The 27,706-nt window shown below is 37.1% G+C and overlaps 1 protein-coding gene across 1 annotated transcript in view; it reads left to right on the top strand.

Moving 5' to 3' along the window:
- Positions 1-27,706, top strand: part of LOC109106144 (R-spondin-2-like) — a 55,384-nt gene that overhangs the window by 22,825 nt on the left and 4,853 nt on the right. Inside the window, exons 3-4 of the mRNA XM_019119503.2 lie at positions 7,906-8,049; positions 8,613-8,801. Coding sequence (XP_018975048.1) covers positions 7,906-8,049; positions 8,613-8,801 — 333 coding nt within the window. The remainder of the gene's footprint in view (positions 1-7,905; positions 8,050-8,612; positions 8,802-27,706) is intronic.

Here is a 27,706-nt window from a genome sequence, read left to right as displayed (position 1 = left end):
AGACTTAAAACCTCAGAGGAGTGTGTCAGGACCTACAATACTAATAAACCCAGATGCTGTACAGACATCCTTGTATAAAAATGAGTCCTTTCTCACTCAACAAACTTGATACAGATTTATCTGCCAATTTTATCAAAAGAGGAGGAGGGGAAACATTTAAATGCCTCATTTACCATAAACTGGGTGTACCAGTCGAGGCTACTTAGCATTACGGAGTGTTCCCGTTCTCGACCGCTAATCAAATTCATCAACCTACATTTTGTAAGTTCTTCAGTGGTGGAGAAAGGAAAAAGACATGTTGTTTTCTGAGACTGTGTCCTCCCACCATTCGCTGTCCTGGGTGAATTTTGATTTTAAATGATACTGATATGTGGCCAGTTAATCTGGATTCCCTTCATGGAGAACTTCTCCCAGAACAAAACCTCACATTGTCACGTAGCATCAAATCTCCGCGCAAAGCCTACTTTGATGTGATCGCTGTTTAAGTCATGACTTTGTAATCCAGCTTCGCATTTGACCCTCCTCCTTAAGTTATGCTTTTTCTGTCGTCTTCGCTAAGCTCTTCATGTCTGTCAGTCATAATGGGATGTTCTATCAGGGTTAGTGCAAGAACTAATCGTCGGGCCACTTGGAACAATTTCGAACACACGACAGCCATTCAAAGTCACTCCGTTTTCTCTCTTGTCCAGGTTTTCAGCACAACTACGCTCGTCCAAGAGCCTGGAACGGTGGATTACATTGGAGTTGACCATGTTTTTAAAAAGCAGGCTCTGAAATCACTTAAGCAGCAGCTGCTTATCATTAGACCCTAAGTGTGTGTGTGATCCTATCTTGTTTAAGAATGCTTTGCAGAATCATCGGGCCTTAGTGAAAACAAAGGCAAAGAGGAGACAGGTTTGCACTACATCAGTGCAGACTCTTCCGCTGGAGCTGTGGGGTGGGGTCGCACGCTTTTGAAATCCTCTCACTAGATTGAACGCTCTGACCTACCTCTGGCGAGCATCATGTGCGTGACCCAAGCATCTCGAATGAGTAGCAGGAAGACTGGACTTGTTTTTAGTTCACCCAAAAATGAAAATTCTGTCATCATTTACTCACGCTTATGTCAATGACTTTCTTTGGTCCCACTTTATATTAAGTGGCCTTAACTACTATGTACTTACATCAAAAATAAGTAGTGTACTTATTGTGTTCATATTGTATCGCAAAACACTTTTGCTGCTATTGAGGAGGGATACAGGTAAGGTTAAGGACAGGTTTGATGGTATGGGTATAATTAAGAGTGGTTTAAACTGTAAGTACAATGTACAATGTAAAAATCATACATGTACAAAATAAGTGCATTGCATCAAATGATTAATTTAAATGAAAGTATATAGTAGTTAAGGCCACTTAATATAAAATGGACCCAATGAAATTCAAGGGGGTCATTCATCACAGTATTTTTATTTATTTATTTGAGCTCCATAGCAGTGTTTTATTGTTAACTAAAACTATTAAAATCATTTCTATAATTTAAATAAAGTTGAAATTAAATAAAATATAAATATTACATGAAAAACTTTAAAAACTAGAAATGTTACCCTGTTTTAGTGCTACAATTACTAAAATTAAAATAATAATAAGAGAAAAAAAAAGTAGTAAAAATGACAAAAGCGCATAACAGAATGACTAAAACTTAAAATTAAAAAGAAAATGGAAAATACAAAAAATGAAAGCAAATTCAAATTACTGATAAATACTATAATAGTATAGAAATAATAATAAAATAATAACTCATACAGGTTTAGAACAAAATGAGGGTGAGGAAATGAAGACAGATATTTCATTTTTGGGTGAACTATTACTTTAAGAGCAAAATTTCTTTAGCACAAAAACACATTAGGTTATCAAGTGGTTTAACAACATCATACCTAATTTATTATACACCTACATTTGCAGTAAATGCAATTAAATAAAACAAACTAACAAACAAGTACAACACAATTATATAACTCCTTAAAAACTGTAACAAAAAGCTGGATTATAGCTTTTATTGCTACATTGAAAAAAATGAATGTAAAACTGCAGGGAGCTCCAGTTTGTTAGAATGAACCATCGAAATAAAGCGACTTGCTAAAATAAATCGGTCTTCGTGGTGTTATTTGAGAGAAACTTACTTGGAGAGCATGTTTAATCATTACCTGGTTGTTTGACTTTTTGCGCGATAAAATATGACATAAATTAGTAGCCTCTCTGTTGTTGGTTAGTTGCTCCCAAACACTGCTGCAGCCTACTACTGAAGCTAACCAGATAAAAAGAGAGTGTGGGAAGGATGAAGGAGGAATAAATGCTAGAAAAGAGACTCTGAATGTAGAGAGAAATGGTGTGATGGTACCATCAGTTTTTCCACAGGTTGTCAAGTGAAAGCCCTCTTCCTCATCCATCTTGAGCCCTCCTTTACTCCTTTTACATTTTAAGACTTTCAGTGTCACCACAAGGAACCCCCCCACACCCTCTTTCTCACGGATGCATAAGCAGATACACGAAAAGGTTCCAGACTGAGAATTAGGATAAAACTTGCAAGCAGAGACTAGTTTCAACCATAACCTTTACAGCAGCCATCAAGGTACTTACCAGCTTACTGATACTTTTCCTCATGGAGGCAGGGCTTGGAGTTTTAATGCTGACTTCATGACTTTATGAAATATCTTTTACGTGATTGATAGCCTATGTTAATAAGCAGCCTTTCACTGAATAAAAGATATTGGCCCCAGATGACCTCCTGTTTGTCCGCATGTGAAGTTCCCTGTTCTCTCTTTACTCATATGGAAACCCTTTTTAGAGCTTTCTGATTGCCAATATCCTAGACGTGTAGTTCAAGTATCACAGTTCATCCAGGACTAGTATATGTGCCACATGAGAGCCCAATGTCAAGGATAATTGTTTCATCCAATTTTATACTATGTTTTATCGTCCCTGGTGTTGTAAAATCTGTTCCTATTGTTCTGTTGTTGTAAGTATTCCCACTTTGTCACTATTTTAAATGGGCATTTCAGTAAGTCTGTTCGAAACCTTCCTAAGCTTCTGAGTTTAACGGGTAATTTTGATAATCCAATGGGACCGAGGTGGACCTCAGCCACACGAAAGGACTTTAGCTCCCTAAATTGGTACCCAAATGTAGTTAAAGAATCAACGCAATTCCACAATATGTCCTTCCAATGAGGTAATGAGTCCTGTGCCGTCTGGGAAAGAATGGGCTGCTGTTAAAGCGATGTCATTTGGGACCTGCAAAAGAACAGTTGCCGTTGGCCTTTCTCTCACACCAGAGAATTCAATTTGCCAGACAGTGTAAGTGGTGCACCTATCCTTAACCCAGAGAGTTTTATAGGTCAGTTTGGTCATCGAGAATTTAGATGGCTCTTGTAAAGTTGAATTTAATACACTGAACATTTATAGAGACTTTAATAGTTGTCATTTTTGTTATGATTATAGTGGTCTACAAAAAACAACTGTTTTTCGCCACACTTAAAATGAATGAATATCATTGCATTTAAAAACACAACATCAAACCAAGTGACATCTGTAAACAATTGATGTTAGACTTTTTCTCATCTGCTTTTAGAATGACTTTCCAACCAATTAAACTTTTAACCACTAAAGTTTGACAACCACAATATGTTTTTATGTAAATTACTGTTATTTTTTTAGCCACGTAGTTTGATGGAATGACAGGCTAATGCAATAACATTTATACAAAAAGGTGGAATATGCCATTTTTGAGTTATCAGAGACACTTAGCGGAACTACACAAATAAAGCATGTTTTCAGACAACCTTTGCAAAAACACCCATTTTGCGCATCACACCTTCCCCCAACTCAGACATCACAAACCCAGCTAAAACAGGTCTATACAAGTGAACAGGTGAAATTATGCTACTTTCAATCAAAGGTCGAAAACATTACGAATGCTTTTAACTTGAAGTTTTGTTTACCTGTCGAGAAGAATCTTTATCAGGTGTAGTTATGATTATTTATGTTTTTGGTTTGAAGTTTTGTTTATGTTTTGCCCTGCCATTGTTTACCCTTGTTTTACCCCGTTGTCTGTCTCTATGTATTTTGGCAAGTCTTTGAATTTTGGCTTGCACTTCTGTAATAGAATCTGAATTTCTTTTTCACCGGCTAAACACCAGACTGAATGAAATGATTGCACAGACATTTTATGGTTCTGAGGCTTCCAAAGAAGTCACAAAGCTGGTGAAAACTGGTAAACTTACAGTTAAGTATCTAAATAAATTAGTATGTAGCTTCCTCTCTTGCATGAAGCTGCAAATAGATGCTCCAAGGTCCTTAAGAAAAACCCAGAGGGCTTGTTGTACCCACTGGCACAGCAAAATGACATTTTTGGGTGTGAGAAAGTCAACCACATGATGTGCTCACCATAAACAAAGCAGGTCAGATGGGACAGGCTCATTCAGTGAGGCTCTTCAGTACGAGAAATGGAAAAATGTGGCCGAATTTAGCACTTCCCAAGCATGGGCATCCCTTTTGCACCACAGATGGCTGCCAAAAACTATGCATTGGTTACTGTGACCTCAGGACCGGCAACCAAATTTACCCCTTGTTTACAAGGCACTGCCATACAGGATTAAAAGTCGATTTTTAGTAGAAAAAGAAGTTACTGTTACATGTTTAATTGCTTAAAAATGAAGTAAACTTTCAACAGCCCTGGCAAACGTGGTTCGCAGCCGCTTGAAAATGACACTGGCTCGAATGTCCACAGTATAATTTGCTTTATTGTTTTTTCGTTTCATCCAGACCACAGCAGAGAGGCATTCCTGCCACAAGTCTTTCAGGATTAGGTCACCCCTAAAGCTTGATGATTCAACTCAACATGCACTTGACTTGAAAACCACACTGAAAGCCAAGTGGAAAAAAAGGACAAACATAAATCTCAAGCTACAGTTTGCAGCAGAGTAGGCAATTTCAGCTTTCTCTAATGTTCTGTTTAGGCTTATTTTTGCCCCTCTTGCATTGGGTTTCATCAGATTCCCACTGCTTGTCCTTATTCCCATGTCTGTACAAGAACAAGTGATCTAATTATGTCATATTAGTCACTTGTTATCATCTAGGCCTTCAAAAGTGGCACCAAGGTTAATCCTATTGGAATAGAAGACCACCTTCATTGCATCTCGCCTCAGTGGAAGAACTTATTTTGTAGCCCAGGGGTCTCAAACTCTATCTACAGTTTTAAAATGAATAAATTATTTAAAATCATTTCTTATTTTATATTATATTGTTTGAAACCCCTGATCTAGACTTTCTCACTGATACGAATTAGGTTTTTGAACCCAGACTCACGTTTAGACACGTATAGCATTACTAATTTCTAACTGATATTCCAACGCAGTGATTTTTGATATTGCAGCATCTGCACATGATCATGGATGACAAATGACATTTCATGACGAGTCAGTCCAGTCACTGTCTGAGTCGTGTGCCAATAGTTGCTCTTTCGCTTTTTTCTCCTCAATTCCCTGTTGAAGTAAGCGATCCAAAAGGTGATGACAGCCTCCCTTTGACTGCAATATATCAGGCGGAGGACAGAGGCGGCTTTTCTATTATATGATATATCAAAGCTCATTTATTAACTGTTGCTCCCTGTCATAGATTGGACATGTAGGGACATAGAGACTCCTAGAGCTCTGATTACTTTGGGAACAAAAGCGAGTGGATCCATCTGTGTGGCCTTCTTCTTCTTCTCAGACTCTGCGCCAAGATCTCTACAGCACAGTGTAACTTGACCGGCCAGAGCACGTGTTTATCAAACAAAAGATGCAGTTCTGCCCCGGTGTCTTGGCTGATGTAAAGACAAGGGTGTTAAAGACAATGTCATGATGAAGATGTACTTTTTATTTTTTGTTTGAATGGCATGTTCTACATTCTTGCCCTGCAGCAAAAATACAAGACAATGTGGTTTGTTTTTTTTTAATTTGTGTCTCATTGGTTCAGTCTTAGCAGTTAGAATGCATGTGACTATAAGCAGTGGTGCTCACATGGGCACCACAAGTTTGAGTCTAGTCTCCATATTAGGGTTTAACAATAACGAGGCCTGCTGTTTTTTTTTAAAGAAAAATTTATACCGTTTTAAAGAAAATCATATACAGTTCTTTGTAAAGAAATACATTGTGAAATGTTTGTGAAGAAAAATATTTAAAAATTATAAAAATAAAAAACAATAAAAGGAAAAATAAATAATAATAATAACAATGAAAACTAATAAAAATACATTAAAAAATGTAGTGGGTCTAGTGAAAATTTTGGCATGGCAAAGCAGAATTACAACATGGCTGGCGGAAAATTCCCGCATAATTTTTCCTGTGATTTCCTGTCATCTCTCTGCTAATAATTAAGCAATGAAATATTAAGGTTGGACCTATTGTGCATGTAATTAGGCTTAAGGAGTGTTGCTTGACATGCAGGATGTATAGGACTATACCGTATCACTCACAGTCATTGGCCTGGGAGTGATAATGATGGTGATTATGGTTGTTGGACGTCAGTATGTGTGTGTGTGTTATTTTCTCTGCATGAGATTGTTTGGACTGGTTAAAGAAAGCGTGAGAGATCAGGAAAAGTGGGCAGAGTCTTCAGGGGTTCAAAGGAAGAAGGGGAAGGACTCGTTAGTTGGGAAGGAATGTAGTTGAGGAGACAGGCTGGTTTGCTGGAGATGGTCTAATTAGGGGGGTGTGATGGTGAGAACCTTCACGAAACCCAGAGAGGGTCAGAGATTAAAGCACAAGCCTTATCTCTTTCTAATGTGCCAGATTTTCTCTTTTAAATGCATGCTTACCTGTAGACCGGTAAAAGTTACCAACTTCCCACTAAAGATCCACAAACAGGGTGCCTTGATGTACCTGAGTGGAACCTGCAACCTGCTTCACATGGTTGTAGATAGCTGTAATCTGAGTGCCTGTCAGGCAATCTGGCCTCTGAAGAAGCTTTTAAGAAGCGCCATAAATTAGACAGCTCTCAGTGGCTCCTTTTAATTATGCAGGCCAGCGCATCGCCCTGTTGGTGTGTCTCATGTAATTTCGCTCTGCCTGACGTGCTATTTGCAGAGTCACAACTTGATGAAATGCTGGCATGCTGCCCTTGATATGCTGTGGCAAGGCGGGGCATGGGAGGATCGGTGCGGCGGTATTGCCTCCTTCACAGTGTCTTGACCCCTCTTTCCCTTCCATCCCAACTCTGATGTTAACACAGAAGAACTTCATCATGTTCCAGACTAAATCTTCACTTAGGCCTAGACTGTGACCTTTTCAGATTTTAATGTCAATCGTGATTTTATGCTGTGGCCTTGCTAAAAATTTGCTCAAATTTTATCCTAATAATTAATGATTTAAGTATTTTTTTTTTTTTTTTTTTTTTTGCTGAGATTGTACACAAGTAACGATTTAATTCTTGATAAAAATTTGAAGAATAAAGATTTTATATTAGTAATGCTTTTATGCTAATAAAGTATGCTACCGCTTGCTCAGTCAAGAGAGCGAATGAGAACAGAACTTTCCTTCTAACTCTGTATTCTTAAATGCTTGAAGATGTTCTGCTTTCCTTTCTTTCTGTGAAGGGGTCATGATGAGGTAATTTCTCATTCCGGATGTCATCACATCTTTGGAGTTCTATGCAGCCCTAAAAACTCTCACACCCCACACTCCCTGGCTCAACATACATGTCAGAGGAAGTTGCACTGGAATATATCTCACTCCCTTAAAGAGAAAAGCTTCACAAGGCGGCATCAAAATGGCTTTTTCCCAAACCCTAATCCCTCTCTCACGCCGATCCCCTCCCCCACCTTTCTGTTCCAGATGAGGAGGTTTTTGTCTGCTGTCCCGACTGACGTCTGTCTCTCTTGTTTCTTCACAGGGTGTAGGATAGATAACTGTGAGGCCTGCTTCAGCAAAGACTTCTGCACAAAGTGCAAGCCTGGTTTTTACTTGCACAAGGGCCGTTGCTTCGAAAAGTGTCCAGAGGGCTTTGCTCCTCTGGAGGACAGCATGGAGTGTGGAGGTAAGTAAACCTTTTTATATAAGCCTACTGGAGAATCCAGATGAAGCTGCTAGCTGTTCTGAAACATGATAACTGGTTTGTAATTGAACTAAGATGGTCATTAGTTGTTCCAAACAGGTCATTATCATTAGATAGACCATCTTAAATATCAGCGACCAACTGGTCAAACCAATTTAAGAAGGTAAAGCTGGCTTTTGGGACATATAGTGGCTGATCAATCAGCGAATGGATAGCTTGAAAGAGTAAATAACCTTTTCTGACCAGCTAGAACCAGTTACCAAGTTTCCAAACACAACTACCAGTTTAAGATAGATTTTAGACATTGTCTGTCTCTAATATTCAGTTCTTCAGTCCACAAAATACATTTAAAATCTCCATTTTGTAACCTTAAACTTATCTGATTAAAGATATTGTTAAAGATATTGTTAAAGATATTGTTTATTGGGTCTAATATTACTGTATTGTCATATCTTATCATATCCAAACTTTCATAGCCTTTATCAATGGTTTTCACCATCATCAGCATCTAGTTCTCTAAATTCTAGTTGTGTTTCACCCAATAGAGGGTTGTGAGGTGGGCCAGTGGAGTGAGTGGGGGACCTGCACCAGAAGAAACAAAACCTGTGGTTTCAAGTGGGGTCTGGAAACCCGAACACGGCATATTGTGAAGAAGCCACCAAAGGACACGATACCATGTCCGACCATCGCCGAGTCCAGGAGATGCAAAATGGCTATGCGACATTGCAGAAAAAGTGAGTGTGTGTTATTGAACCAGCATATGTGCTCATACTTTCAATACAAGCCCTTGTTTAAGAGACAAATCATGCATTCCATCTGCAAATCGTCAATTTCATGAGATTTCCAAACCTTCTTTGCTCAAAGAAGGAAATAGCACTGTAGCCTTTTCATCTGCATCTCACCTGTTTAATCTTGAGCTCTGTTTTTTTGGACTGAAAAGTCGGCTGCCTAACCTCAACCCCTCGATTTGGGTTTTCAGTGTCGACTGGCATTTTCATTCATGATTTATTAGTATTTTTCCATGCTCACTTTAGCCAGCTCGCCTCAGGTTTTTTTCTCTCTCTTTTCTTGAGAGTGTATGTGTTCTCTCACTTATTCTCCTCTTCTCCCAGTGGAATTCCTTAAAGTATGAAGTGCAGGTTTCCTCAATGGTACTCTGTTTCCTTTCTCTATAAGAGAGTTATTTGCGGTAGGTGGTGCATGTATTTTACCACTAAAACGAGAAGTCAAATCGGAGGGAAAATATTTTTTAAGTAAACAGAGCCAAGGAAACATATTTTATAAAGTGATTAGTTTGAGAAGAGATTCCAAGTTTACTCGTGGAAATAATTACCGTATTCAGGAGGGCTTATCAGGGAAAACTCACGATGATAATTAATCGAGACGTTTCCTCGCAGCTTTTTTCGTTCTGCTCACCTGAACAAACTTAAATCTTTTGCGGTCACTGACTTATGATACTGTCACACCGAGTACACATGTAAATTCAATTTCGGAGGTCAGTAAAGGACAGCACATTCACATTAAGAACGTTTTTTTGACTGATTATGGAAAGGTTAATTGTCAACCCAGAGACCTGAGGCAATACAAAGTTGAACTTACTCAGTTTCCACTGTTTATTTAGGTACCTCAGTCATGTACTATATCTACATTACCATAAAGTCCACTTAAGTATCAGGTCAGAGCCACTGAATTTTGCTCTATGAGCTATTACCAGTTTTGAAAAGTGCATAGATAAAACTGAATCCATTCATCTTCACTCAAATCATTTGTAAGACTTAATAAATGGCCTACATTTGTACATAGACACCCTGACAGTTGCTTTAGAGAGGTGCTGATGGGGTGAAAATGTTTCAGACATGTCACATGGCCCTTTTCCCCCATCAAGTAGTTGTAAGGTGGGGAAGGTTGGAAATAGTGATTTTCTGGCACGTCTTCCTTCTGTACCCTACGTTGGCTCTATCCACAGGAATTTTTCCCTCCCTAATTTAGCTCCTCTTGACCTTTTCCAAGAGTATTTTATAGTCAACTTTAATTAAAAACTGGCATTGTGATTCATGGTTACTGGTCTCAATTATCTCATCTGAGGTCAGTGAGCCATTGTTAAAGTCTTAACTGAACACGGAGTAAAGCTGTTCCTTTGTTACCTTTAGAAATCACTTCGCAAGTAAGCTTATGAAAGTCCTACTTGGTAATATGGTCAGTATGAGTCACTAACAGAGTTTACCTCTTTGAGGAAATACTTACAATACATAGCATTTGAACTTACCAAGAAATGTTTAACGGCAATTTGTCACATGGACGACCGTAATGATACTGACATAATACTTTTGATACAGATAACACTGAATATAATGGTAACTTGCAGTTCAGAATAAGTCACTTGTCAGACTGATTCAAAGTGGTAGCTTATATTTTTGAACAACCCATTAAAAGAACTCCCACTTTAAGATTCATTAGTATGGAAATCCGACTTCACTTGTCATGCTGTTTTTGATTCACTAAAAAGAACCAGTTCAAAAGAGTAATTTATTTATGAAGCAGGCTACACAGGTAGCACTGCATGTTTTTGATTCATTAAAAAGAACAAGCTCATGAGGATCATTTGTTTGTGAATTGGACTTACCTGATCGTGCATCATATTATTCGATCAATAAAAAAAACAGATTCATAAGAGTTCTGTGTTAGTGAATTAGGCTACTCTGGTCACACTGTATGTTTTTGATTCACAAAAAGAAGCTGTTCAAAAGAGGTTGTTGTTCATTAATGAAACTACACTGGTTGTGCAGCATGTTTATGATTCACTAAAACACATAATAGTCATTTGTTAATGAATCATGCTACATTGGGGGCTGTTTCATAAAACTAGTTTACTAGTTTTAATCAGACTAAATTTTAACTGATAAGAGGAACACATATTTAAATAATTTGAGATAGTAGGGCTATATAAGCCAGCTTACATTTGATTTACAGTTACTGCTATGATAAAAAATGCTCTTATATGTAGGATAAAAATTCTACATGTGTCACATTTAATGTCCAAAAAGAAATATTTTAGGAGAATGCATATTTTATTCAGAATTTTTGCGCTATTATTCTATTGCCTTCTATCTGTGCAGCGCTTGTTCATTCACATAAGCCTCGCCCACTCCTGACAGCAAAATGAATATATTTGCATGACTTTCTAACATTTACAGATGAAAAATATATCTGTGACATGTCAGTTATGCACTGAGGAAAACACAATGTCTCAAATGCATTAAACAGCACAAATATTTGTTGTTTGCCATGGCCCCGACATTGAGAGCTTCTTAAGATTGCGTGCACATCAAATTATCCTGACTCATTGAACCTGGATCGAATTAGTGAGATTGCGTGAACTTAAATTGTCATTTACGAAACCGCTTTAGTACCGATTAATTTGTTATGTTATTTCAAGTCAGGTTTTGGACTTTAATGCTCACTTTTCTTAGCATCTTTTATGGAACACCCCACCGGTCACACTGTATGTTTTTGGTTCACTAAACAATCTGACTGTAAATCTGACTACACTGATCGTGTTGTAGGTTGTATTTAAGGCAGTGCACTAGAACTGGTGTTTAGGGACTACTAGTGAACTTACTAGAGAAATACTGCTAATTTCTATAGATATTCTATGATATTCTATAGAAATAATGTTGTTACAGTCATTGTCTTACATCCCAGTGTAGGTACTATGTCAAAGAAATTATTGTGCATGAGTGACCAGGAAGTAGCCAAAGCCTCTAGATAAGGATAAGGGTACTTGGTCTAGAGCCTTCATTAAACGAAAAGGCCAGGATAACATAGCCCCTGACATTACACTGGATTCCAAAGACTTTGTGAATAAGTCCCTGAATGCTACCTAATACGACAGCTTTGCTCTGCAGTATAACAAATTACTTCCATGAGACATAAATAGGATTACAGCCAGACTATAAACATGTACGCATGTGTAAGTTTATGTATGCCCTGCTTGTGGGAATTTTTCTATATATGAGGAGAAATGTGGGGAAAAGGTTGATTGTGGGAGTGTGTTATAGTATGAGCCTGTTACCATAATGCACATAACAACAGATACTAGACACCCTGTGGAAATAGGTATAAGATTACGTAACAGCAGACCTTGCAGATTGCTATGGATTAGACATAGGCAGGAAATACGAGAAGGTAAATAACATCAGAGGAATTCTACATGTGAATGTATTTCTAGCATTGTTTATCTGATCATCCAGCTTCCATTTCTATGAGCTTAAATGTCACTGGACATCATTTACAGACCTTTAGCCCTAGCTTGAACTTGATGCAGATGCGACTTAAGAAAAGATGAAAACATCTGGACACCAGTCGTTTAAATTACTCACATGCACCAGTGCAACAATAAGTAATACGCCCTTTTTTTCTGTAGATATTTACAGTTACTTTAGATTGAGGGTTAGTATTACTTAAGAGCCTCAAGTATTACTAGGGTTGGGAGAATTTGATTCATTGTAATTCTTTACTTAATGGCTTGGTTGAAATTCATGTTAACATTAAATAACGCAATAGCTAACATGGAATAAAAAATCTTTTACAACATTTATTAATATTATTTAATGTTAATTTTACATATACTAACACATTTTTAACATTTCAGGTTGGTAAAAGTTACTTTAAGAAATGAGTTTCGAGTGAATGTCTTTCAGTCATCTTCAACTCAAGAAATGTTTTGTTGACGAGGATAGTGAAACTTAAAGGTAGGGAAGAAGATTTTGTAGAGGCTAGCAATAGCAAGCTAGCTTTGAAAGCATAAGATCTCACCCTCGCTGCAAGTCACTCTTTAAAGCCACGCCTCCTCCAAAGCACATGAATGCACACAGGCAGACCAGAGGCTAACCAGCAGCAAGAAGAGAGAAGGCGTTGGTGGAGGTTTGAATGCAGAACTGACAGATTACCTCATATCTCATTCACCGGTGAGAAAAAATTACAATACAAAGTACATAATATTACAATAATGACACCTTCCATTCTTGCTCGGTCTGCAACAGGTTGCACAGAGGTATGCAAATACATACATTAACAGGCAGATAGAATAGCCTATCATAGCCCTTGAACCAAAGGATAAGATAGGAAGAACATTTTATGGTCCTATGCCTTCCACAAACAATATAAATACTGCCATGCAAAGGCAAAAGACCGTAACTTCATTTTTGTCAAAAATGAGTTATTGATATTTTTGTGACATTCTAGACTTCCTTTATCATGTGTATACATATCTTGAGTCAATTTTGTTGTTTTTCCGAGAAAATAATGGTTTGTCTCAACCGTAACTTCGAAAAACCTCGGAGAAACCAAGGCAGAACACCGTATACATGCCTTTGTTTAGCCACGCGTCAATATGAAGTTACGGTGCCGGTTTGGAGTTATACAGTGTTCTACCTTTGTTTTACTGTCCATTATAGTCTGACGCACTTTAATTACGGTGTAGACAGATGAATTAGATAGATTGCGATCTACCAAACAGCTCCATATAACAAAGCACTGTAAAGGTCTAGATACATTGGCAGCAAAACTTAATCGTGAATAACCTTTAAAGATCTTTCTTTTTTTCTTTTTCTAATGCAGATTATTCATCATGCTATCACTTCTAGTTGGATGCGTGTGGACTCAAATGCCGTAGCTAGCATGATCAATCATAAAATCAGTAGCCTACTAACAGTTCGCAATTAAATCCATATCCTACCTTTTCTTGTAACCCAATAAAATCAATCCAAGGCGATGAACGTCATCGATATGTTTAATCCACAAGCATTCTGAGCATTATTCCCATTTGTTGGCATTCACATCAAACCACAAGTTGTTCTTTTAGGTTAGACTTTTTCATACAAATCAATATAACATCAATTATGCTATGTCTAGCATTCTTTTTATGTTACTGAGAATAGCAAATAAATTGGTATCCACGGTCTCCACCCATGTTTAACTTTTAGTCTGCCAGTTATGATAAATAAAAAACCTACTAATGAAATAAAAAAAAAACTTAATACAGTCACATTACTCTATGCAATATCCTATATGAGACAGCCCATGATCACTAGATTTTATACAGGTGTTACTATAACAATTTTGTAAATGGTGATCAGCAACCAAATATTGATAATGTGGAAGGTTACTGCCTTTTGCCTTGGTGTGACTTCTCACATTTTGCAGACAATGCAAAGGCAGAGTACATTAACTTCAAAATAGGGGTAAAACATTTTTTTTTTTTTTAAGTTTGAGCTCACAATTTTTTTATGTAGATAATTGTCATTACTAAAACATCTAATTGTTAAATTTCCAGTGTCCTACCTATAATTAATTTGGCTGGACAAGTAAAAAACTTTAAAGTTGTTTTTCTCAGTTTCAGCGGGTTAAGATATTTTGCCTTTGTAGGGCAGAATAGCCTACAAATAAATACATTTAGACCACTTAACTTAGTGATTGTTATCGGAACCAAATCACATACTCTGCCTTTAAATCAGTATTGTTGCTCACTATTGTTGATTATCACCATTGTTCACTTGTCTACTTAGGATCTGAGAGTCATTGCAGGGCCGACGCTCTCTCCCAGCGCAGAACCTGATTTTACCAAGTGTGACATGTTCCCGTATCAACATCTTTGTTGACCCTGGAACAACATTGTGATTAACCAATCAGATTCGAAGAACCAGTTTATAGTTTTTGTGAAGTTTAGGCATACAATCCGTGTTTGGTGCTTGTACATCAGTGTCATTCATCTATCATTTCCTTTGATTTTAGGGAGTACTCATGGTTAAGGTTAGGTTTAGGTGTAGGGATATGGTCAAGAAATTTTTTTGGGATTAAAATGTTTTTCCAGGGTCAACAAAATATGTTGACCCAGGAACACATCTAACTCAGCAAAATCAGGACGTGCCTCTCCCAGCCGGATAGACAGCCTCTTTCTGGCAGTGTGATGGGACTCCTCTGGGTGGTGTATAGAGTGGGCCGTAAACACAATTTATTAATAGTCGCCCGGCTGTTTGTGAAATGAAATGCCTGCTGAGCTCCAGCTTGCACCTAACCCAGCCCTTGTCATCAAATCAACTGACTGACCAGCCACACTAGAGAGAGAACAATGCTATTCTGTCATGAATGTGCTCTGTAGAGTGATATTACAGCAGGGAGCATCTGTCAATAGTTTCGTGCTCTGAGGATAGATTTTTTTCCTTCCTCGCGCAAATGTTTTCCACAAAGCCCTCTGCCTTTCTGTGACCAACTAGCAGCAGGTTACTCAGTGTCAATTGTATTAAATGTTGTGTAAACAACTCAGACTGTTATTGCCTCCAGTCATCTCCTTAATCCTAGTAGTAATTCCCTAACATTGGATTTAGTGTGACTGAGGTTCAGACACAAACACGACATTGAGACTTATTGGATAATTTGTGGCAAAGCAGCTTTTAGATTCTCAGACAGCTAGAAATGGTGTATTGAATGGCATATTGGTGCATTCATAACCACGTCTGCGCCACTTACGAGAGGCACTATCGGGATTTTTTTTTTACTTCAGGAACAAGTGAGACTGCTCAGCACAGTGATATACATGCTTGACTTCTCGTAACAGTTTTCTGTGGTTTCTAGATTCTATAGCTCAGGGCCAAAGAGCCTTGCATGGTATAATTGATTTCCCATTTCTGAAACAGGAGAAACATATAGTTTTTCCTATATGCCCTGATATCTGTGACAGTTCCATGTCCTTCTTAGGTAACTGATGATCCTTTGTCATTTTTAAATGTAACATCCTGCCATTTTGGCTTCTTGCAAGAGGTGAATTGAATTGAGAATGTCTTTAAATTTTTAAATTGAAGTAGCAAACAGGTGGCAAACAGTTTTGCAATTCGAACTTAAAATTAGATGTACTGTAAACTTGTGTGGTCCAAACTTTTATGACTTTCTTTTCCAGGTATCTTGAAAAATGTCTGTTTTTGTTCTCACGGTGGGGTCATTGGGGTCCAGTATTGTTTTGGACTAGAGATCTGCATTCCCACAGGAGTCCCGAGGCAACTGAATTGCTGAGTGTGGGGGGAAGATACTGATGTGTGAGCAAGAAGTGGGAAAAGAAGTGATTTTTGGGACTCCCACAAAATATAAAGTTACCCAAATTTATTTTATGGTTCCCACTTTATATTGGGTGACCTTAACTACTTTGTACTTATATTTAAATTAATAATTTAATTCAATGCACTTCTTGTGTACATACGTTTTTACATTGTACTTATATTAAAAAAAAAAAACCTGCATCTAATTACATCTGTAATTAATTTCTGTAATTGCATTTATAATTATACTGTTGACCCATCCCTTACACCTTAACCCACTCTTAAACCTACCCATACTACCAAAACCTGTCCCTAACCTTACCCATATCCCACCTCAATAGCAGCCAAAGTGTTTTGCAATACAATATGAACACAATAAGTACATTATACTTATTTTTGAAGTAAGTATATAGTAGTTAAGGTCACCTAATATAAAGTGGGACCATTTTATGTTTTAAGGTTGAAAATTGCTCATCAACTGCATAGCCAAAAATATGTGGTTTACAAGTGCAGGGATGGATATTCTGAAAAAGCACCTTCCTTTTTCCAGCTGCAACACATGCAACAAGATGAGGTCAGAAGTGCTGATGTGTGTAGCTAAAAATAGCCTATGGACAGTGGTTTCGATTTCGTTTTCATACTGAAACGAAACTGAAAAATCTGTGTCAATCTCTACCAGCAGGATTTTGTGGGTGGGAGCAGGACAAAACAAAAAGTTGTGAGTGGGAATGGAAAGAAATCAAACTTATTTTTAGCAGGAGCAGTGTAGAATCTTTCTGGAGCGGGACCTGCAGACCTCGATTTTGGACCTCATTAGCTTTCAATGTATGGACAAAAGCAGTTCATCTTTTGTGTTTCAAAAAGTCATATAGGTTTGGAACGCATAGGCTTTAGGTAAACTATCCTTTTAATTTATTGTGTATGTTGTCTTGGCATTTGCACTTGCATCATGGGGCCTTAAAGGAACAATATTTCACCCCTCCTGGCTAGCCCTCCTGTATCATGAATCTAATACTCCCTTTAGAAGTTGTAGAGAGATCAGTGACTGCAGAGGCGCTGTATGCCCTTCTTCGGATGAGGATGGACAGATATCCAGCTACCAGTAGCACTGTGAAAGAGCTCCACCCACACCCCCCCAAATCCTCTGCTTGTCAGTCCAGGCCAGTCTGGGAGCCAGATGGAGACTATGGTAAAGTGATGCCCACGGAGGAGTAATTGCCTTTAATCTGTTATTGAGGGAAGCAGGACAAGACCCGCAGCAAGGCATGCCCCTCTGTGCCACAGAGAAAACACTGGTGTAGTATCGTTTTAATGTGTGTGCGGCTTTGCACTGCACTGGTGTGTTTATGGTTAGTTAGCGGACTGAATCTGGGGGCTTGGCAGGATAACCTTGTCCTCCGTGCATTTTAATTACGCACCTTGATCTGACTCGGGGCCTGTGTTTAGTTTGGAAAACCAAAATCCAAATCCATACTTGAACGTCTTTTGAGTGTCAAACATTCCTGTTACAGATGCGATCTTCCATAGACAACTAATTCACTTCTTATGTGAGTCTCTTACGCTCGTCCTGTGCTGAGTGCCCCTCCAAAACAAACAGCGGACGCCTCTCACCACTGCTGCCGAGCGCGAGAGTGTGTGTTTGCACTTATTTATTTAATAACTGTCAGGCTGCCTCGCGCTTCCCACTAAAACTTGGGCCTCTCGCAGGAGAAAGTGATCCGCAGATGACGACTCCCGATGAGATCCTGACTCGGTGTTGAAATTCAGGAATGATAAATGGTGAATTACATCTGGGTAATATTGTGGGCTATCATTGGATAGAGCAGGAGTGCAGTGTGCTCTGCTTTTCCCAGGGCAAGTGGAGCTCACTAATTGGCTGGCTGTTGGGTGATTATCCGTGCCTTGCACCCAGGTCTGTTGTGACTGGTGTGCCAATGGATTAATCTTTCTTTAATTAGCTGACTCCGCAGGACTGACACAGGAGCAGGAGGCCACTGTTTCACAGCCAACATGCTTTTCTGCATTCACACAGCAGCTCCATATATCCTCCCTCTACGTCCATTTGTACCCTTTTGGTCTTCTTTTTAAACTTTGCGTTGCGCCAATGCTAATGTTATTGGCTCTGTATAATTAATTGCTCACTTCTTTCAGACCGTTTGTCATTTGTAGGTCACTTTGGATTGAAGTGTCTGCCAAAAGTAAATGTCCGACTGAAGATGAAGTGTCTGAGAATGGGCATGTGTTGTGAGGTCAACAGTAAATGCTGTTTATCAATATTTATTGATCCTTAATGATTTGTATTGAATTATTTATAACAAGTTGTTGAGATATTGATATTCTAGTCCACTGATTGCGGCTTTTGCAATTTTGTGTTGGCTTTTCTAAAGGTGCTTGATTGAAAGAAAGAATTTTTGGCACTTTTATAATTTAAAATCAATCCTCTGTCTATTTTACCTGACCCAAAGTGGCTTGAGCTATGATTTCATTTTGATTAAGTGATAACATATAACTTTTGCATGAAAGCCAAAAATAAAAATAGCAGTGTCTTGACTTCTATAATAATAATAATAATAATAATAATAATAATAATAATAATAATAATAATAATAATAATAATAATAATAATGTAATTATGATTTGACATCTACAAGGTTTTAAGACTTTGGAGAATAAGAAACAATCAAAGCAATCTGCCTAGCTAACTTTGCTAACTGGATAAGCACATGTTTAGTTTGAGTGTCACAAGTAGTCTCAATCTCACTCTTAAATCTGCTGGATGTTTAGCACTGTGTTTACATCGAGAGGTACCCTCTAACTTGAAAGTTACTTTGATTGCCCCCCTGATAGTAGAAAATTGCAGCTTTTAGAATGACAACTTTTTGTTCCCTACTGGAGAGACCAGGTCATTGAAGACATCTAAAAACCATGTAAAAGTAATAGCTGTCAGTCAGGGAGCGCATCAGTTCAAGCAACTTCTCACCTGCTTTACAGTTTGTGTCACACACTCTGCCTAAATTCTTGTGGTCTCTGAGGAGTTCTGCCAGTGCTAAATCTTCCACAGGGAGTGAAAGTCATTACTAGTCCCTGGCCGTCTTTTTCACTTTTTTATTTCTTCACAGTTACATTCCTTGTAGGGGGGAGAGTGCCCCAAAGTGCCCTGCTCCCTGACCAAAATAAATATGGCCCCTGTCATTCTGTCAGCAACTGAGAGCAATATTTGAAACATCCCCGGATCCCGCCGAATTTTATATGGAGAATCCGTCGTCATACCACAGGCATGAACCTTAAAAGTGGAGTCCTGTAGAAGAAGGATTGGGGGGATCTATCTATCTATCTATCTATCTATCTATCTATCTATCTATCTATCTATGTCTGTCTGTCTTTTACAGCAGTCAAAGTTAGCGTGTATTGTTTGATGTAATGATTAAAAAATCATATCCACCTAATATTACGGATTCATTCTGATTTCTAAAAGCTGATCAGAAATCATATTATTAATTTTGTTTAATTAATTCTTTTGACATAACATTCTTTCTTTCTTTTTCTTTTTCAAATACACTATAACTTAAAAATCACATGGTATAAATGGGAATCTTTTTCTTTCTTTCTTTCTTTCTTTCTTTCTTTCTTTCTTTCTTTCTTTCTTTCTTTCTTTCTTTCTTTCTTCTTCTTTCTTTTTTTTTGTTTTTTTTTTTTTTTTTTTTTTTTTTTTTTTTTTTTTTTTGTTTGTTTTTTTTTTTTTTTTTTTTTTTTTTTTTTTTTTTTTCTTTCTTTCTTTCTTTCTTTCTTTCTTTCTTTCTTTCTTTCTTTCTTTCTTTCTTTCTTTTTTCCTTATTTCGTAATTTACTTTTTGGAAACCATGACTTTCAGCAGTTATTCTGTCTCATGATAGCATCATACGTTTATCATCACTCTAATTAGGCTGCAATCATTCAGTGTAGCAATTTGAATGTGGCCCTTCTGTCCTCCAGGCCTCTGTGTAGCCCACTGCATGCCCTTCCGCAAGGCCCCACACATGCTTTCATCTCCACAGACACACACAACAGGCGTACACACATCACACATGACAGGCAAGACACTTCCTCCACACAGCCTTCAATAAACATGCATTCATACATTCCCACACATAAGCACTAATGTATAAGCTCCACTTTTGATAGTGTGTATGCTGAGGTTCCGTTTCATGTGCCCGCAATATCAGTGGGACACTAGCAAGGCCTAGACCACCCCCTCTTCAGGGCTAGCTGGGAGCAGGGTATGGCTTTCAACATCTGGTGCACAGTTGCACCAACTCAACCGCTAAAATCTTCTGTCCTCTCTCTCTCTCTCGGGCATTTTTATTGAGACATCACAGCTTGTAATCAGAGCCTCGCGATACTGAAGGAAGCTGTGGCTTCTGACCCGCTCACATCCAGAGGCTTGGACCAACGAAACAGACACCCAGACAAAACAAAGTGTCCTTTGCTGCTAGATTCCTGTGTTTTTAGGTGTTTGGACATCCAAGCTTGCATACACACAGCAGGGAATAACCAAAAGAGACTGTGTTGATTTACAATTGTGTAAATGCACCAAAATAAACACACGGGTTGTGCACTATTCAGAACTGAATTGAGATTCCAGTTTAATTCCAGAATTTGAATTGAAGTAACAAACTGGATGGCGAATTTATATTTAAAATATAATGAAGTAGAGGTAATTAAAGTAAAAAAAATAAAATAAAAAAAGATTACATTTTTTAACCCAATTTTTGATTGATTTATTTAATTGATGTTTGAGACTTTTACAACTTTAACGTAAATTTGTTTCAGGCAACATTTCTCATTTTTGTCTCTTAAGTTGTTTTTCATTTTTCTAAATTGATTGTATTTCAGCTGTATTTCAATTATTAAAAATATTTTTAATAATTTTCATTTTATTTAGACTGACTGACTGACAGACAGACAGACAGACTAATCAATTGAAAGGGAGCTAAAATGTCAATTTTGAATTTCGCCCAAACCTGGCCTTAAGTTAAAAATTTACCCCAAATTTCTAGTCTAAATGGTGCAGTTGCTCTTGGTAGAAACTCTAGTTTTCTTTTTGCTAAATTTATGCAGATTTTATTCAGTACTGTAATTTCAGTATAGTTGCTTTACAGCAATAAAATAAATCCTCAATGTCCCCCTTCCCCCCTTTTTTAGCTGGTTTGTTTGCCTCTCAATGTTTATCCAGTTCCCAAGACTCCATATCCCAGTGTTTATACTTAATACCTAGATGTAGAACAAATCCCTGCTACCTTCTAGTTACTTTTGGATCTTTTCCCTGACATGTTCCTGTTTTTCTTACCGTTGCTGTGGTGTGAAACCCCTGTCCTTGTTGGGCCTTGAAAGAGCTTAGCAGAAGTACTTTAGCAGAACTAAGGGGAATTACTGGCACTAGCGCATTTGAGTTGAGGGGGGCTCCATAGGTAGATGATAAAAGCTGTCAGTTTCACTCAGGTGAGTGGTTTTGGTTTGACAGGAACCTTTGCACTTAGATCCTCAAAACTCACCTCACAGCCCCACAGGCGCACAGATGCAAGTACAGAAGTTTTGTATTGCTTTTTTTTTTTTTAAGTATTCTCGAAAGGATACAAGCACCCCATTTAGACAGATAAAAAGTCTTTGAAGGTAATTTTATGAATTGAAGAAAGATGAGCAGGTGTGATGCCATTGACTTCAAGTATTTCACAGAGGGTCCCTCCTCTCCTAAACACAAACGCTCACACACTACTGTCTTCAGTTTTAGTGTATAAGCCTTTCTGATTTGGCACAGCCCGTCTGACTCATGGGCCCTTCCTCTTCATGTAGAAACCCGCTTGGTTCCTTGAGACATGAGGCAGATTTCCTCTCCGTTCCCCATCGGAGATGGAGATTGAAGGCCTTGTTTCTGAAATGAGATATAAAGAACACATCATGCCGCACAATTTCCTCTTACATCCTCCAGAAGTGCCCTTAGGGAACAAAGGAGCAAACAGATCTGAAACTGCCGGGCGTACAGCTCAGAAACACATATGCCCCAGACGGGGCTATGACAGGTACGTTCTCGGCTTAAGATGTAGCCTACAGGTTTGTGTTATAGTATGGCTGTGACTCAGAGTGTATTTATATACAGAACAGATTAGATTATATGAGTTTAACATGGACCTCAGTTTGAAAAGCCCCAGTGGTGGTGGTCCGAAATGTCTCTCTTAAATTCACAATGAATGTTGGCTCTCCTGCCAACACAACCGCACATCGTGGTGTAAAATAGTATTACCTCTGCATCCATATGTACAGTACATGACAAAATCTGAGGCTTGGCCCCTATATAGGGGGGCTACGATGTTCTCATTTGCCGTGACGCACACAGTTACAGGCCATACTTCCCATCATCCACAGCACTCGCAGGAAATGCAGCTTCAGGAGTAAAATGGAAAACAAATGTTCCATCAAATAGTTTGTGTAATTGTAGTGTGACGAGGTCACATCCTTGGCAAAGCTGATGAAATTTTTCTTCTTCCTCTCCATTTTCAGGGCAAACATGAAAATGTGCTTTTAAACATACAGTAATTGTACAGTTAAACTTTGCGCACTGCCGGAGCAAGCTAAAAGTGATGGATTCCAGGGATGAGATATTTTCCTGCTGGATTGTAAGGCAGTGAAGACAGAAGCCTTAAACATAAGCTAATTCTAGCAACCGCCTTTTTGGTACTATAAACAAAAGATGTTCTTAATACACTAAACATTCCGAGATGTTCATCGTAAAATGCCTGGGCGTGTAGTGCAACACATCAGTTATTTTCCTCTGACGATAGCCGAATTGATAAGAACCACCGCTAGTATATCATTCCTCCGTTCTATCAGCACCAAACAGATGTTTACGTAAATCTGACAGATCAAAGTGCCGTGTTGATGTTTAAATACACTTAATCGACTCCAGAAAAACGGAATACTTTTACTTCTGCTATAGCCATCATTTGCCTTATCAGAAACGATGCATTTGAGAAATTCTAACATATGACACAAATTATGAATATGTGGTGTTCCCTTGATTTTTTTATCATCCTATTGCCATTTTCTCAGTGCTGGTTGGTAATAGCTTTGGATCCTTGCTAAAATAGCGCAGAAGTTCTCTTTGATAAAGCTGTGGAAGCTTTTTATGTCGCTCGTCAGAAATGTAACATAACATTTAGGCAGTAATTAAATGAAACTAAAGCTAATTATGCCTCATTTTCTGAGGGACACAAGACTACAGCTCTATGTACTTAAGCCCAGATGTAGGGGTGAGTCAGGCAGGCAGATAGGAGACCACAGAAGCTGTTTTGCAGCCTTCTCTATGTGTTTGTGGTGGCAGGCATATCAGCTTCTGTGTGTGGCATAGACGGCACCTGGCATCACTGTGGTAACTCATAGCGGACACCACTCATATCTGCAGGTGATTGACTGATTTTTGAATAGATTCATAGCTCCATGTATTATTTTCTTAATATGTTTTTTTTAAATGTATTTATTTATTTAATTTTGCTTTAAGATTTAATAGTTGTTTAAGAATTAGCACTAAACCACTGGGAAATAGTTTTGTCTTGTTTAAAGCATAATTTATTTGTTTATTTTTTAAAGCTTTATTCTATACATTTATTTATACGTAACACACACACACACACACACATTGGGCAATGGGTTTAAAAATTACAGTTCAACATATATTCAATATATATTCTCTGAAATTTTTTTCTTCTGCAGTTATGCTCAAAAATAAATGTATCCTGTTTTTGGGATTCTTTGATAGTTTTACTAAAATGATTAAACAAAGAAATTAATCCCACATATTTTTAACTCAATGTATCATTTTAATAATTGCAATTTTAGTTTTAGTTTTATGTGTTTTGTTATTTTTATTATTGTTAATAATAATATTATTGTTAGTTTAAGTCATTTTAGTATTACAGTTTCTATTTTTGTTAAATTCACCTAATGTTTATATTTTATTTACTACTATTATATATTACTATTATATACTATTTTTAATAAAAAAATAATCTTTTTAAAAGCATTTACATTTCTGAAAATCATCCTCATTTACTGATTAAATGCAGACAAGATTAGATGCCTTGTAGTTAACATGAATAAATAAATAAGGTAAATAAAAAAAATACATTTTAAAATTCATCAGTCTTAAATAATAACCCAATCTGAGATGGACAACTCTGAATGTATTATTTGCATTAAATTATCAATCTGTTCAATCTTTTCCAGTTCAGCTCTGGGCTATGCCATGAAGACCAATATTAACCACCAGATTAATCACTGCACCAGTCATGCATGTTTGTTTTTGTGATAAAAATCATGATCTTTACGGACATTTTCAAAGAACCGAAACGAGGCACTCATCTGCTCCTGAATCTCTCCGTTGCTCAGAATTAAGACAGTAATGACCCACCTAATCTCAACTTTAGCTTTGAGTTCGGAATGCATGTGTTTTAAATCATTCCTCCTGATAGTAAGCAGAGCTTCAGAGGGAGAGAGAGAGAAGGGGAGAGAGGTACTGTATGATCCAGAGTAACCTTGTTAGACTAAGTGATACTGTGCAGAGAAGCTTCTTGTCAGCTGGTTAGCAAAATGGACTTATACCTATAAAGTATCATCTTCTCAGGGCAGTGTTGGGGAAACTGCTTTAATTCTGTAACTTAAGCTGCATGCTGATCATAATTTAAAGTAGTTCAACTACACTTAAGTGTTTAGCTACACAATGAGCTGCTAATAAAAAGTCACTTACTGAATAGATCATTCTAGATGGCAGTATTTTTAAGTATGACATAAATTATGATTAACATACTGTAATTGTATTTTACTTGCATTATTCTTCATGTTAATATTGGGCTGCATGATTGTGACAAAAATCATAATTGTCGATTATTCCCTTGAAATTGTAATTGCGATTATTAATTATGATTATCACAATTAACACTGAATGATGTTTATACCATTGTTTGATGCAACTGCATGACGTATTTTTATATGAAAATAAACAAGCTGAAAACACTCTAACTGGAAAACTTTTAGTGCTTTTCTATAATATTAAGCTTTAAATGTAAACTATACATCAGATTGGTTTCTTCTTTAAATTATATTAAAAAAGTAAAAAATATGAATGGTATTATAATGTTATACTAAAACTCAAATTAAAATAATGGGGAAAAATCATTAAGATAACATGTAGAAAGAAAAAAATGCATCTTAAGCACGCAGAATAACATAAGTGGACTTTGAACGATTAATTGCCGCTTTGAACGATTACGTAATTGTGGCATCCATAATTGTAATCGCGATTAGAAATCTGATTAATCGTGCAGCCCTATGTTAATGTAAGATGTTGGTTTTATCACCATACTATTTTATATTTAAATGATTATTCAAATGATTATTTGTTATATTTATATGCATTTATTATTTATTATTTTTATTAATTTATGAATGTATATGTGGTTTAAGTACATGCCTGTTGAAAAATAATAAACAACAAATTGGCAATTTTATTTTAGATACATTTACATTTACATTTGGTCATTTTGCAGACGCTTTTATCCAAAGTGACTTACAATTGATACTACAATATAGTGCAAAGAGGCATTAATATTCCACAATAAAAAAGTGCAGGGACTCAAATCAATGAATCTTTCTGTAATTTGTTTGATATCTTTTTTTATTTGCTTTTTCATCTCTCAATATCTGATGAGTAACTGCTATTTTGATCACTATAAAACTTCTGAAAATTACAACATTAATTACGCTGGGAAATTAGTTTTCACCTTGGAACAAAAAGGCATAATCTATAATTGCCTTCATTTATATAGAAACTAGCTGTTATTAGACCAGTAAAACTGGATTGCAGCGTTGATGAAAAACAGGGTTTAGCGCTGAAATGCTGTGTGTAAAACTGACTCAACGGTTTAGTGAATTCCCCCTCTGTGCTCTGCCAGGTTCTCTGGATCTCCTTCCAGACACATTGTCCACGCTGTAAGTCAAGGGAAGCTGGCTGCAGTTACGCATCTCTTCACAGCATTATAAATGTGTGTGTTAGGAGGCCCTTAATGGCTGCTAATCCAATTTCTGCCACTGAAATCAAATCTTGCTGGCGCCAGCGGTCCTCTCCTTTACTCACAAATAATGACTTTGCCTTTGGTGTCTTTGTGAAAATGATGGACCACCAAAACTGCAGCTTTATATCATCTCCTACATCCTTGAGTCCTTATACCCTGTTTTCCATTTTTGCGTCTTTCCTCCTCATTCTCTCTTTATCTCTTGCCGTTTTGAGCGGGCGGTAGGAGGAGTAGATGAGATTAAGGAGCAGCAGAGAAGGCAATTATTAATTGTTGATCCCTTGAAAGATGAGAAGGTTCTGAACAGAAGAAGAGCCTTCGCAGAGAGGCCCATTTACCGCTCGCTTGTAATGCTTTCTCGAGGTCAGACATCGATTTCCTTAAACCACATGCTGTGCTGATAAGATTAGGCCTTTCGATTCCTGAGCTACTTGAGTCATGCAGATGAAGTCACTTTGGGTTGGATTTTAAGTCTGGATGGACATCTTTTCATTTGGTCATGGCCTCTTTGACAGAGGGTCACTACCAGGACTAGATAGAAGATAGAATAGATGGACTTTTTATGCATTTTGTCACTGTTTTGGTTGGAAAGCACTTTTTTATTATTATTATTGTAGAAGCCTTTTACAATAACTTAAAACATAAGAGGAATGATTTTTTTTTTACTGTTTCAAAATAATATATTAAATATGTATCTATTGAAATATCAATATTCATTCGTTCATGCATATACAAATGAATATCACTGATAAGCTACTCCTAAATATAACGTAGAAACTTTAAAATAGAAATTTTCTGTAAAGCTGCTTTACAATGATTTGTATTGTGAAAAGGGCTATACAAATAAACTTGAATTGAATTGAATATTGCACAATATTTATTTATTTGTTTTATTATTTATTTAAGTGCATTTAGTGTAAATATATTAATTTATAAAATTTAATGAATTTTACCTTTTTAAATATGATTATTGATTGATTGATTTATATGCATTTGGTATAGAATAATAAATAATGTTACATTATATTCATTTAATTTATCTTTTAAAATATTAATATTTACTTTACTAATTTGCACATTAACTTTTTATCCAAATTGACTTACATTGCATTCAAGGTATATACTGTATTTTTCAATTTATGCATTTCCTGGAAATCAAATTTATGGTGCTAGCTTCATAAGCACAAAATTAGAGATTTTCATCGAAAACTAACATTTATATGATATTGTACATTTATATATTAACACTGACATGTTATATTGATGGTTATTTTGATGGCACGCAGTGAAGCTAGAGCCAGGTAGAAGATTGAAAGGAGAGAATAATATGTCAAATCATGTGCTGAAGGAATTTGTGGTCAGGAGTGGAACTTCCACCCAAGCGGTTTACCGTGGGCTTCATTTCACTTCGCCAGGTGTTTCAGCAGATCATATCCATGCGTGTGGGAGA

This window comes from Cyprinus carpio, chromosome B16 (assembly GCF_018340385.1).
Source record: "Cyprinus carpio isolate SPL01 chromosome B16, ASM1834038v1, whole genome shotgun sequence".
Classification (NCBI taxonomy): Eukaryota; Metazoa; Chordata; class Actinopteri; order Cypriniformes; family Cyprinidae; genus Cyprinus; species Cyprinus carpio.
This window is presented reverse-complemented; position numbering and strand designations above follow the sequence as displayed.